The 13,398-nt window shown below is 41.4% G+C and overlaps 1 protein-coding gene across 4 annotated transcripts; it reads left to right on the forward strand.

Annotated features, from left to right (window-relative positions):
- Nucleotides 1-4,191: 4,191 nt before the first annotated feature.
- On the forward strand, nt 4,192-12,998 carry RDH5 (retinol dehydrogenase 5). Of its 4 annotated transcripts, none has more exons than XM_087956164.1 (5): nt 4,192-4,214; nt 7,627-7,953; nt 10,210-10,468; nt 11,197-11,360; nt 12,684-12,998. In XM_087956164.1, exons 2-5 carry the CDS (start codon nt 7,641-7,643, stop codon nt 12,905-12,907), a joined length of 960 nt encoding a protein of 319 aa, XP_087812290.1. In that variant the 5' UTR covers nt 4,192-4,214; nt 7,627-7,640; the 3' UTR covers nt 12,908-12,998. The 4 variants fall into 4 exon arrangements, with proteins under 4 accessions (XP_087812290.1, XP_026536578.1, XP_087812287.1 ...); XM_026680793.2 differs by lacking the exon at nt 4,192-4,214 and adding an exon at nt 4,233-4,473; XM_087956161.1 differs by lacking the exon at nt 4,192-4,214 and adding an exon at nt 4,257-4,499.
- Nucleotides 12,999-13,398: the final 400 nt, after the last annotated feature.

The raw sequence follows: 13,398 nt of genomic DNA on the forward strand, positions 1-13,398 counted from the left end.
AGAACTACCTATATTGCTTGTTCTGAAAGAAGCCGTGGAAAATGGATTCTTGGTTTCTACCCCAAAGATGAGGTAAAAATCCTTCTCAATTACAGGTTCACATTTGATTTAAACTGCTGGGTTTAAGCTCCCAATATGCCTCCTCTTCACTTTATTTGTGTCCTGCCTGACGATTTTTACAAATGACTTCAGATGGTGGGCATATTTAACACATCTTCCTCCCCTTATTATCCTCACAACAACAGGCCTATGAGAAGTTGGGCTGAGAGAGAGAATGACTAGACACAGCTCACCCAGCCAGCTTTCATGGCTAAGGCAAGGCTAGAACTCACCACCTCACTCGCTTTCTGGCCTGGGGCCATAATCACTAGACCAAACTAGTCCTAAATTAATTGTAAGCGAGCCCTGAGGCCAGAAAATTAATTGGGATTTTCCCGAGGCTATTTATTCTCATTTTCTTCTATATTCCTTAATTCATTCAGTGGTAGGTGGAAAACAGTTGCAACATATGGAGGCATCTAAACTGTGGGGACTTCCACCGCCTCCCTTCTCTGTAGCTAAAGAGTGGCAAAGGATGGGCTTTCTTCGTTTTTTGTTTAGCTTTTAGTTCCAAGCAAGAAACTCAGGTGATTTTTAGAAAAGTACATCCCGGCTAGAAAGACTCCCAGTGCAGCTTCTATCTCAGTAAAAAGACAGTCCCTAACATTATATTCACAATCTTTCAAAACAAAACATGACAGTAAACCAAAAAAAAAAATGTCCAAGATGGGAAAAGACATACTTGGAAACCAATTCTTAATGTATAGGGAACTTTATCACTTCTTCAGTTACATCCCAGTAAAAGGTTGCTGAATGATTGTTGAGAGAGAGAGAGACAAATCCAGTTGGAATTGACTTCTAAGTTGTTGACCTTTCCCTTTCTCTGCTGATACTCTAAATTGGATAACCTGAAATACTTGGGCATTTCGGTCATAAGTTTATTTATTTATATCCCACCTTTATTATTCTGATAAGGGTGAAGGAGCTCCTTCCTCCTCCTATTTTCCCCACAACAAACTGTGTAGTGAGGTGGGCTGAGAGACAGTGAATGGCCCGAAGTCATCCAACTGGCTTTCGTGGCTAAAGCGGGACTTGAACTCACTGAACTAGGCCAAACTGGCTATGCTTCTGTAACAGGGTTAAAGCAAGCACACCTCTCTACCTATTCTTTCCTGGATTTAAATATTTATATTTTTTCTCTTGCATAGCACCGTATAAATCTGTAAAAAAAAGGGCACCCTACTCTCCATTTTGTTAGAATGTTTAACAGTAAGAGGATTTCCCACACACAGAATTCATGGACACTTTCTTTACTTGCATAAAGCTCAGCGGCTTAGATCTCTTATTTAGAATCTTCTAACAAGTTGAACTAAGCAACAAAGGTCTTTTTCATTTCTAAGCTCTCTCTCTCTTCTGTTCCCTTCTGCAAAAGCATAAAACCCTTTGTAGATTTTTTTAAGAAGCCTGGATTACATTTCTTTATTTCTCATTCTTGACATTAGAGTAGAGTAGAGTAGAGTAGAGTAGAATAGAATAGAATAGAATAGAATAGAAAACAGAACAGAACAGAACAGAACAGAACAGAATAGAATAGAACAGAACAGAACAGAACAGAATAGAATAGAATAGAATTCTTTATTGGCCAAGTGTGATAGGACACACAAGGAATTTGTCTTGGTGCAAATGCTCTCAGTGTACATAGAAGAAAAGATACATTTGTCAAGAGTCAAGAATCATCAGGTACAACACTTAATAATAGTCATAGGGTACAATAAGCAATCAAATCATACTAGGAAACAGTCAATATTAAATCGTATGGATACAAGCAACAAAGTTACAGTTATACAGTCACAAGTGGGAGGGGATTGGTGATAAGGAGTGATGAGAAGATTAATAGTAATAGTAGTGCACACTTTGTAAATAGTTGAACAGTGTTGAGGGAATTATTTGTTTAGCAGATATTATCAGCAATGAGTGAGACTCTAAATGCACTACAGATAGTCTTCGACTTACAACCACAATTCCACTCAAAATTTCCATTGCTAAGCAAGGCAGTTAAGTGAGTTTTGCCCTGTTTTATGACCTTTGTTACCACAGTTATTAAGTGAATCACTGCAGTTGTTGTAACCCGGTTGTTAATTTAATTGGACTTCTCCATTGACTTTGCTTGACAGAAGGTCCCAAAGGCGATCACATGACCCCGGGCGGGACACTGCAACAGTCATAAATATGAGTCAGTTGCCAAGTGTCCGGATTTTGATCACGCGACCATGGGGAGGCTGCAACCATTGTAACTTTGAACGGTGACAAAACAAATGGTTGCAAGTGATGCTATACAGCTCCACAAGGAGTAAATTACTGATATATCAATACTGGAGTATTCAAGAGAATACAGAAAACTTCTCCCCTTTTGCAATGGCTTCTTGCAGCCAGCAGAGGAGAATTGGTGTATCCTGTATGAGCCCTTGGTGGCGCAGTATTAGACTGCAGTACTGCAGGCTACTTCTTCTGCCTGCTACCTGCCTGCAATTTGGCAGTTCGAATCTCACCAGGCTCAAGGCTGATTCAGCGTTCCATCCTTCTGAGGTTGGTAAAACGAGGAGCCAGGCTGTTGGCGGCCATAGGCTGACTCTGTAAACAGCTTGAAGAGGGCTGGAAAGCACTGTGAAGCGGTATTTAAGTCTAACTGCCATTGCTGCTCCCTTCTTCCAGAGAATAAAATGTCAGTTTTCTTTCCTAAGTCCTTAAAAGGATAGGGCAGGTGCTAAAGAGAAATTAAATAGGAATGTATGTACGTCGCCTTGGATAACCTCAAATTAAATTCCCTCTATTTAGAGCCATATATCTGATGAGCTCTCGGCAAGAGGAAAGGAGTGGTTTTCTTATAATGGCACTAAGACAAGAAATGAATTCCCAAATCATTCCAAAATAGTTGAATGTTTTTCAACACAGGGTTTCTGCTGAAATATGCCTGAGAATTGTGTGTGCGTGCGTGTGTGCATGTGTATGTGTGTGTGTGTGTTTCACTTTGAAAGTGTTTTTTTTTCCCCCATCTCATTTCACCCTATGTAACATCCATATGTTACATCCAAGCAACGTAGAGAACATCAATGCACATCGGGAGGGGGCCTGAAATGACATGCTCTGTTGGCAAAATGGTGACTCTAGTTGGTATGGCCAGATTCCTGTGGAATCACCCCTTCCTGTATGATTTCTACCCTTCTAAGCCCTTTTGCCCTGAGGAATACCAGCATCCCAACGTTTACAGATAGTTTTTTTTTTTTTTTAAAGATAGGCTGGTTAACACAGAATGTGAAATTGATTAGCCCATCTGTGGCTTACTTGGAAGTGTACTCAAAAGAATAACCTCTTGTACAATGTAGCCTGTCTGGGAGACAATTTCTTTCTTAATAGTTACTACTCCCAAGAAGAATAGCTCCTCGATTTCTCTTCTTGCACAATGTTCTTAGAGTAGTTTACAGTGCCCATTCTGATTTCCGTAGCTTACCCCGCCTTCCCCAAGCGCAGTTCTTCAATGCCATTTATCCAATGGCTGCACAAATACAGAGGACCACTTGGTGACAGTCAAGATACAAAATAAAAACCTAATTCTATGCTGCCCCCTCGTGATCTAAAGGTCTATTGGTCAACTCCAGGTGCTTACCAGACTCTTGAACCCTTAGTTCAGTGCAAGTTAAAAGCTGTAGAAGATAATAGTGTAACATGGACCCATTCGAAGTGCATAAAGGGCAAGCTTGCAGAGACAACAAAATTTAAGTCAGCATGACTTCCTGCCAGCTCTGGATGGAAAGAGAATATGATAAAGCAGCTCTCTCTGTCTCTCTCTCTCTGTGTGTGTGTGTGTGTGTGTATGAAGCTTTCTTGGGGAAAGAAACAGTCTTTCAGTTACATCTACCTCCCTTGTTGCGAAGTTATGAAACAGAACATACACTAACTTTGAGCTCTCGGGATTATAAATGAGGGAGCCGTATGCTATCATGACTGCTTGAATACTGACTACCTTTGACTGCCATTCTGGCCTGCTTCATTGTACAGGAATTCAGCCTACACATTCATTTCTTCAACCCATTTCTTCACGCAGGCTCGTTCCTGATTTGTTTCATTCTCCACTTTCGCCTTCGCAAGAGACTGAAGTGGAATTTGCACCCTTGGAGGCAGACGGGATATTCTTTCTGTTGTTCTGACTCTTAGCGGCAACCGCAAGAGTTAATACTGGGCTGAATCACTGCCCTTGGCATTCTCCACCAGAGTCCTGATTAGAAAGGGCTCTGTTTCTACCCCTCATGGACTTTGACAAGGAGCAGAACTTTTGGCTACTAAAGGCTAAAAGGCTCTGAAACAGGGTAGGGACTTGCTATTGCTTTGAGTGGTGCAGTTTGCTCAGGTTATCTCCCTAAGCTTATCTTCGGAAAGGTAAGGAGGAGGAACAGAGGCGGGAGGTGAGTTGACATTGCTCGGTGTCCAATCCCAGGGATTTTCTAACTGACTCATTATATTTTCCATCTTGCAAGATTGCAAGCCTAGGAGGGGTAGGGTGTTATAGCCAAGATATTCAGCCAGTATAGTCAAGGCTGAAAATTGGGAAAACTGGGAGAGGGGAAACCTGATCTGAAAAAAAAACTCTTCCCATTTTGCTCTGTAGATACTGTAGGAACTATCTCAGGAATCAAAAGCCTAGCTGTGCAAGATGTAAACAGAGATGAGAAATTGGAATCCCACTTATTAAACTTCAGAAGGAAAGGGGACAATTAGTGATGTTTAAGAGGGGGGGAAAAACAACTTCTACTTTGAAATAGGATGTAGCGTTTATTTCTGTCGCTGTATGTCTTTAACTGGACCTTATATCTTTTGCTTTATGCCTGATTTACAGAATTTTGTCTCCTTTGGTTTGCTTGAGGAGAGCTGTTAGCATTCCAGTTTATAGCCTGATTAAAGGAAAACAGTGGATTATAGGAAAAATCGCAACATTCTTGAGCATCTTAAAGAGTAATCATTTTGTTAGGTTCTCCATTAATGGACAGAGCTCATTCTGCTAGTCAGTGTTTTCCTTTCTTCACTTGTATTGTATTGGGGTTTGGGGTCACAATCCTAAAATACAAAGAGATCTGTTCATTGAATGCATTAACATATGAGGGTAAATTGACACTGTAACATCCCTAGAATAGTCCAGGAATGGAGTGGAGAAACTATACATACCTATTTCACCTAATCTTTACATTTTCTAGAATTTATTTATTAAATTTTTACAGCACCCATCTCACCTGAGTGACTCTGGACAGTTTACAAGTAAAAAAAAAAAAAGCATAGTGATTGTGTGAAGCATGGAGATCTTGATGAGACAAACCAATTGTGAGTGGGTATCTATCCCTGCCAATGAAGAACTAGCAAATCAAGATCACTGGAAGTTATACTTTCTGTTTCATTGAAGAAAGAGAAGGGATTGTCTTAATGATCTGCTAAAGAGTGCAAAAAGAACATACCATTAATTGTAGTAGCAGAGAAGAAATGTAGCTGATTGAAGAACAGGAGACGCTGTCTTTTTTGTAGCCACGCAAAAAGCCATTTCTGCATCTTGCATCCATCTTTTGAGTATCACTAGTCATTTTTGCTCTTATGCTCTGATGGAAAATTATAACTTTATTTCTGTGCCAAGTAAAGTTAAGGCTAGCCCAATCTCGGAGAATAAGGAAATTGTCACAGGCAATAGAATTGGGGCATTAAATGCTTCTTTGTTATTTTTGTTGCATTTAAACTGTCCGGGATAGGGAAGAAATTCAGGTGCCACAGTACTTGGACTGGATTTGAATGCACAGTTCCTTAACATCTGTAGCTTTGTATGCATGTGTTGGTGGTGTCAATGTCACTCTCTAACTACTAGCTACATTTTTTGAACTACATTGTGTTGAATTGACAGCTGGCAGGATTAAACCCTAATCAGGTTGGCTGGGTTCACACAGCATGCAAAATGCTACACTTATTAAGATGCAATCTATGTAATATGCTAAAGCACAAACAAGTATGCAGACATGATGTCCTGCTTCACAAAACTTGCTGGGTTTCCACAACATGTTTCCCAACTATTCTATTGTGTTTTATAAATACAGTTAGTGATACGTATGTGCAAAAAAATCATGGTAATGTGCATTCAAGTAAAGTCATTAGCTGACGAAGATCAGCCATGGGGATGACCATAAGAGATGTGACACATATTCTTGCAAAATTATCTTCATCCTAATGTGCATGGGAGGCCCTAGGTTTGTGATCCACTCCAAGGTAAGGGAAACCATCCAAAACTGTATACTGTATGCAACTTGTGTAAATGTCAATTTAATCCTTTAATCTCTTCCCAAGCTTTACAGGAATGAAGCATAGAACTGGACACACATTAAACAGGACCAAAGGCAGCTACAAAACTGGCCTATTAAACTTATTTAATAGTTTAAACTGGAATTCCGGAGGAGGGAGGGTCTTATCCTCTAGGATTTGACTATCCATAGCTGAATCTTCCCTTCAAGAGAAAACTGGATATCAGATTCTTAGGAACTGAGTTAGACTTAATGAGTGGTCTGTAATGATCCTTCTAAGTGTAAGTGTCACAAATTAGATGCCCCAGATGGTAGAATGGTGCAATTTGGACCTTAAAATGGAGTCCCAAATCTAAACCAGATAGAAACACATTTGATGTTTACTATTGAAGAGAACATCCCACTGGGCTTATTAAGCAATTTCACCCTATTTGAAATACAAGAGTCCACACTTACTTGGGTACCAAGTCAACAGATTGAACCCTTACTCCACATAGCACAGTGCTGATTGGGATCAGGTTCATCCTGTCCATTTCTTCTATTTATTTGCAACACAAAGGCTGTTACGCGAGAATAAATTAATTTCTAGCTTCCCTCTTTGGAAGGCTCCCTAAACATTCAAATTGTGTGGATGATTCAGTAACTGTTTTCTAGTAGCTCTCTTTCTCGTTATTTCAATTAGCATAGATGTTTAGCAAGAGAATTAATGTGGCTGCTTAAATACCAGCAGCTTGATCAATGTCCCTCAAGGGCATTATTCTGGAACTAGAATCCTAGTGATTGATGCAGGCTCAGACAACCTCGTGACCTCCATCTCTGTAGGACTGCAAATCCTTTAACGAGTAGCCGCTTGTCCCAAAAGTGCTTTTCCAAAGGGCAATTGGATTTTCTTGGATTTTTTTTTCCTTTGGAGACATTACGCTTCCCATCCAGGAAGCTTTTTCAGTGAAGAAGCTTTCTGGATGAGAAGTGAAACATTTTCAAAGAAAAACACCCAAGAAAATCCAGTTGTTTGGGACAACCATGGCCTGGATGATTGAGAATCTCCATAGACATTGAGTGCCGTGATTGTATTGACTACGGCTGATGGAAGTCATGATCCTAAATAAATGGAAAATCCCAGACTGCTTCTCCCTGGAAAAAAAAAATATGGCATGTGTGGATTGAGTTAGATAAGTGCCATTTGGACTTTTGGAAAAGGACAAAAGTGGGAATATTGGGGTCCCGTTCTACTTTTGCCAACCCTTTCCCATCTCCGCAGGCCTTCAGCCTACAATGTGGTGCTGCATCCTACTCATCAGTGTGGTTTGGGCTGTGGTCTGGTTCTTCCGTGACCAGCAGATTTTGAGCAACTTTAAAGACAAGTATGTTTTCATCACGGGTTGTGACACGGGTTTTGGGAACATGCTAGCCAAGAAACTTGACAAGAAGGGTTTCCACGTGCTGGCAGGCTGCTTGACTCAGAAAGGAGCTGATAACTTGGACCGCACCAGCTCGCCAAACCTGCGGACCACACTGATCGATGTTACCAGTTCCGAAAGCATCTCCAAAGCAGTGGAATGGGTGAAAGCTGAAGTGGGTCGGAAAGGTGAGTTTCACCCCAACAGGGATCAAAGAAAAGACAGGAGAGTGTGTGGAACCAGGAACGGAATTAGCTGTTTAAATTCCTTTAGCTTTTCTATATAAATACTCAACACACTATTCTTAACTTAAAAATGTGTGGACTTCCATTCTCAGAATTCACCAGGTTCTTCGTTTCTGTTGTGGTCACAGGGCCTGCTTTCATAAAGCTATTTAGATCACCATACCTTCTTTGGAAATCCCAACAAAATCAGATTTTTCCAGCAGACCAGTCAAAGCAGTCTCAACCTCATAGCTCTGCCCTGAGTCTAATTGGGTCAGGTTAGTCTCATCCTGAAAAGTCACCATTCTCTTACCTTAACCAACTTGTGGGAGGCTAGCACCTTGTTGTAATTGCCCATCTCTGAAAAATTCAGGGCAATTTTTTTAAGGATGGTCTAGTAGTTGCCTCTTTTTTAAAAAGGAGTCATCCTGCCTTCCCTCAGAGAAGCATTCATGATGTTAACCAGGTGTCACTAGTAAGCTAAGCTGGACAAAGATCCAGAGGACAAGCAGTGGAATGCACCATTTCAAGGAGTTAATCTCTGTCCTTCTGTATTATAAGTCAAAACCAATCTATTATATACAGAAAAGTGACAAGACATCCTAATGTTAACCATATACCAAAGGTGACACCCAGATGGGCTCAAAGATGCCTTCATCTGCAAACAAAAAAACAAACCAACCCCAACCCTTATAGAAAATGGTATAATAAGCTCTCCAGAGGTCTGTGATAAGGAAGAAGTGGAAAAGTACAAGGTAGCTCCCTTTCAAACAAAACTCAACTGGGCATGAGGTTTGAGAACACTGGTGTTTTGCTGCATATTTATCAGATTTGTCAGATCTTCCTCCACCTGCACGCTTAGTTTGCTTTGGTGCTTCAGCCCACATTTCATATCTGTATAAAGGTAAAGGTTTCCTCTGTCAATTTGTGTCTGACTCTACAGAGTGGTGCTCATCTGTTCCTTAGCCAAGTGAGCCAGCGTTGTTGAAAGACATTTCTGTGGTCATGTGGCCAGCATGACTATATTCCAAGGCTTATGGAACACTGTTACCTTCCCACCAAAGTGGTACCTATTTATCTAGTCATATTTACATGCTTTTGAACTGCTAGGTTGGCAGGAGCTGGAAGGATGGGAATTCGCCCCATCACATGGCACTCAGGTCTCAAACCCAGGATATTAGCTTTCCAGCTGACAAGGTCAGCATCTTTAACCACTGAGGCAATATAGAATTACCTTTAAAAAAGGCCAGACAAAATCCTTGAGAACAACAGTACTGATGGGTTTAGCAACTCTATATCCATGTGCTAACCATAATCGTAGATAATGGTATCTAGTGCAATCAGTCTGAACACTTTTCATGATGTCTTGAAATCTTGGACTGATAATCTTTACAGATAGACTATTAGTCCTTTGCCACTAATGCAACCTTAACCACATGGTGATCCAAGACAATGAAAAAAAAATGAGGTGAAGTGCCCCCAGCCACAGACCATCTGAGATATTTAGAACAAATGCAAGACCTATATTACATATACCCAGTTGGGTTAGACAAGGGCTGTCAAACTCCCGGCCTGTGAGCCGGATGTGTCACACTCTGGCCACCCCCCAGACTTGGTTTAGCGAAGGGGGAAAAGTCCTGATACATCATGTGATGCCGCTGTGACGACGTGAGTTTGACACCTCTGGATTAGACCTATAGCTGTCATGGGTACTATGAAGTCCTGAACTGTTCCAAACCAGCACCAGAATAGATTTTGAAGCCCTTCAGCACCAACTCCAGCTGTCATTTCAATCTGAGATTCTGTTAGCCAACAGGGTGGGGGTTACATTAATATAATTCCCAGATCTATCTCTGATCCTACATGTAAGTTGCACATGCATTGTGCAACTTGTACCCAATGATCCAATGTAGGATGTGGGATCAGAGATAGATCCAGGTCTTTCACAGGTATCTTGGTAAAGGAGAGGTTATTTTTTTGAATTGAGTCCATCCACTTACCCTGGCTTGCTGCAGAGTACACAAACTGGGGTCACACGAGACCATGATCAGTTGGCTTCTCTACAACTGATTTTGTAGCATAAACAGAAAAACACTGCACCATACAGTAGTTGAAGAGGAGCAGTTTGTTTAGTGATTCTTCTCCTTTCCCTCCCTCTCTCTCCTTCTCTCCTTCCTTCTCTCTCCCCCTCTCTCTCTGTCTCTCTCTCTCATCTCCCAGGACTCTTTGGTCTGGTGAACAATGCAGGTTTAGGCAGCTCTATTGGCCCCACAGAATGGATGACTGTGGAAGACTACCGCAAAGTCATGTCTGTTAACACTTTTGGAATGATTGAGGTATCATTGGCCTTCCTGCCGTTGCTCAAGCAAGCACGTGGCCGAGTAGTCAATGTTTCCAGCGTCCTGGGGCGGATTTCAGCCAACGGTGGTGGCTACTGCGTTTCCAAATACACTGTGGAGGCCTTCTCTGACAGCCTCAGGTAGGTGAGCTTGATGTGCGCTCATTCCTCAGGTCCACAATAACTTTTCGGAGTCTGCCTATTGCCTGCTCTTAGTGTAACAATTATTGTTATTAAAACAGATGTCTTACCCCGACCCATGTGATAACCTTTCAGACTGGGCTGTTTTCCCATTTTCAAACATTTTATGGTGCCTATTGTTTCTTGAGAAGTAAAGGTATTGCTAGATCATACATACTCTGTTGATCCTACATAATCTGTGGCAACAATTGACTGTCCTACCAGTCAATGACTACTTCAGCTTCAACCACAACAATACAAGAGCACACAACAGATACAAACTCAATGTAAACCACTCCAAACTTGATTGCAGAAAATACGACTTCAGCAACAGAGTGGTCAATGCCTGGAATGCCCTACCTGACTTTGTTGTTACATCCTCTTAACCCCCACTCCTTTAACCTCAAACTAACCACTATTGACCTCACCCCATTCCTAAGAGGTCTATAAGGGGCATGCATAAGTGCACCATCGTGCCTACCGTCCCTTGTCCTATTGTCCCCATTTGCTCGTACCTATTTCCTGTATTCTTGCTCATGTTTATACTTATACATATTATCTTGTAAGTGATTGACAAATCAAATCAAATAATTAAATTATTGAGGTCTCAAGGAATGCTATGGAAGCTTTACACATTAGTATAAAGAATATGATTCAGCCCTTCACAATATTTTGGTGTTTTTTTTTAGGAGGGACTTGTATCATTTTGGGGTAAAAGTCTCCATTGTAGAGCCAGGCTTTTTCAAAACAGCCATGACTGATCTTGAAACGATAGAGGCCAGTCTGAGGCACTACTGGGACCGAATGACCCCCGAAGCCCAGCAGAGCTATGGTGAAAGTTTCTTTCGCAATTGTGAGTACTGATGCATACTAAAATATGGATGGAAGCAGGAGTGGTGGTAAACTACTCCCATTTGAAGCCATTTCCTGTAAAATCTCACCCAAACAAATGCATCGTGGCCATAGCCATATTGCAGGGTTTAAAGAGATCTTTGTTCTCATACCATTTAGCACACTAAAACCTGCCCAAAAGCGACTGAAATCACTCTAGAAAAAAAGGCGCTTTTGAGTAAACCTTGCTCCCATTTTCATCCTTACTTTTGCATTTTAAAAAAAGGCCTTTGAAACTTGATACTTGGCTCCTAAATTTCAATAGGTGCATAGCAATAGCACTTAGACTTACATACTTCGCAGTGCTTTACAGCCCTCTCCAAGCTGTGTACAGAGTCAGATTATCACCCCCAACAATCTGGGTCCTCATTTTACTGACCTTGGAAGGACAGAAGGCTGAGTCAACATTGTGCCAGTCAGGATTGAACGCCAGGTTGTGGGCAGAATTAGCTTGCAATAGTATATTCTAACCACTGAGCCACCATGGCTTTTCAGCATGGCAAGTACTGGGAGAACCATTGTAGCTGCATTTGCAACTTATCTCTTCTGTTCTAATACCACTGAAAGAATTGTGCAGATAAAAGTCAAGATTTCGGTCAAATTTTGCACTTTGCTAGTTAAATACAGATCAGAGAAGAGTTTTCCTAACATGGTGCCCATCAGAAGAATTGAACCCCCATCATTTTATACTGTCAGGACTATCAACACCTGTATTTAACCCAGAGGTGGTATTCAGCAGGTTCTGACCAGTTCTGGAGAACCGGTAGTGGAAATTTTGAGTAGTTCAGAGAACCGGCAAATACCACCTCTGACTGGCCCCGCCAACCCCATCTCTTCTCTGCCTCCCGAGTCCCAGTTGATCAGCTGGGTCTTCTTTGGTTGCTCTGCACAGGAGAAGAGAGCTGGAAAGCAGGTTAGTGGGGTGCGGAGGGAATGGGATTTTGCATTAACCTTCCTCCAGGAGTGGGGTGGGAATGGAGATTTTACAGTATCCTACCCTTGCCACACCCACCAAGCCAAACCATGCCCACCAAGCTACCCCCAGAGAACCGGTAGTAAAAATTTTTGAATCCCACCACTGCTTTAACCAGTTGCCTAAAGACTATCTGATTGAAGACAGTTAATTTAGGTCTAGAAGTCAAGTGTAAGCTTGATGGGACCAGCTAACAAGAAAAGTCAGTACCTTACATTAAGACAAGACATCCTAAAACAATAACCTCGTATCAGGATAAGGTTAAGTATCAGGTGGAAAGTTTAATTTCTGATGATTTCCATCTCTCTGTAGACTTGAAAGTCCAGAAGTTCATCATGAATATCATATGTGATTCTGATCTCAGCAAAGTGACGAACTGCATGGAGCATGCCCTTCAAGCGAAGCACCCTCGCTCTCGTTACAGCGCAGGATGGGATGCTAAATTTCTGTGGCTGCCAATCTCTTATCTACCTTCCTTTTTGGTGGATATTTCCCTGTCTATTATCTTACCAAAGCCAGCTCAGCGGATGCAGTAAAAGCTGTTCTCTTATGATCAAGCTTGAGGCCTAAATGTTGACGGATCATACTCCTGAAAACCAGTAATAAATAAAAAGATTATTCAAAGAAAGCTGTTGTCTCACCAGCTCTGGTTTCACAGGACGGTATAGAAACATTTCCATATTGTAAGCTGTTTACTATCCAGATGCTGAGAAATCATAACGAACAGAGATATTTGGATGCAAAAGGGAAATGTTGGGCAGATGAATAATTGGCGCCAATATAAAAGTACAAAAAGTAGTTACCATTTTCTCCCCCAAGTACAAGCTTTTTTTAGTGAGTCTCTGAAGTACAGATGACAATACAGGAAAGGGCAATATTTAAATCTTAATTGCAGCCTTGGAGGAAAAAGTTTGAAGTAAAATCAGTGTTCCAAATGTCAAAATGCTTGTAGTTCATTGTCTTAACTCCCATCGCCAAATCACACCACTGTTGCAGACTTTCAGAGGGAGAACTTGGGGACACCTTA

This window comes from Notechis scutatus, chromosome 2 (genome assembly GCF_049901735.1).
Source record: "Notechis scutatus isolate UNSWTSFEM ecotype Mainland chromosome 2, rNotScu1.2, whole genome shotgun sequence".
NCBI lineage: Eukaryota > Metazoa > Chordata > Lepidosauria > Squamata > Elapidae > Notechis > Notechis scutatus.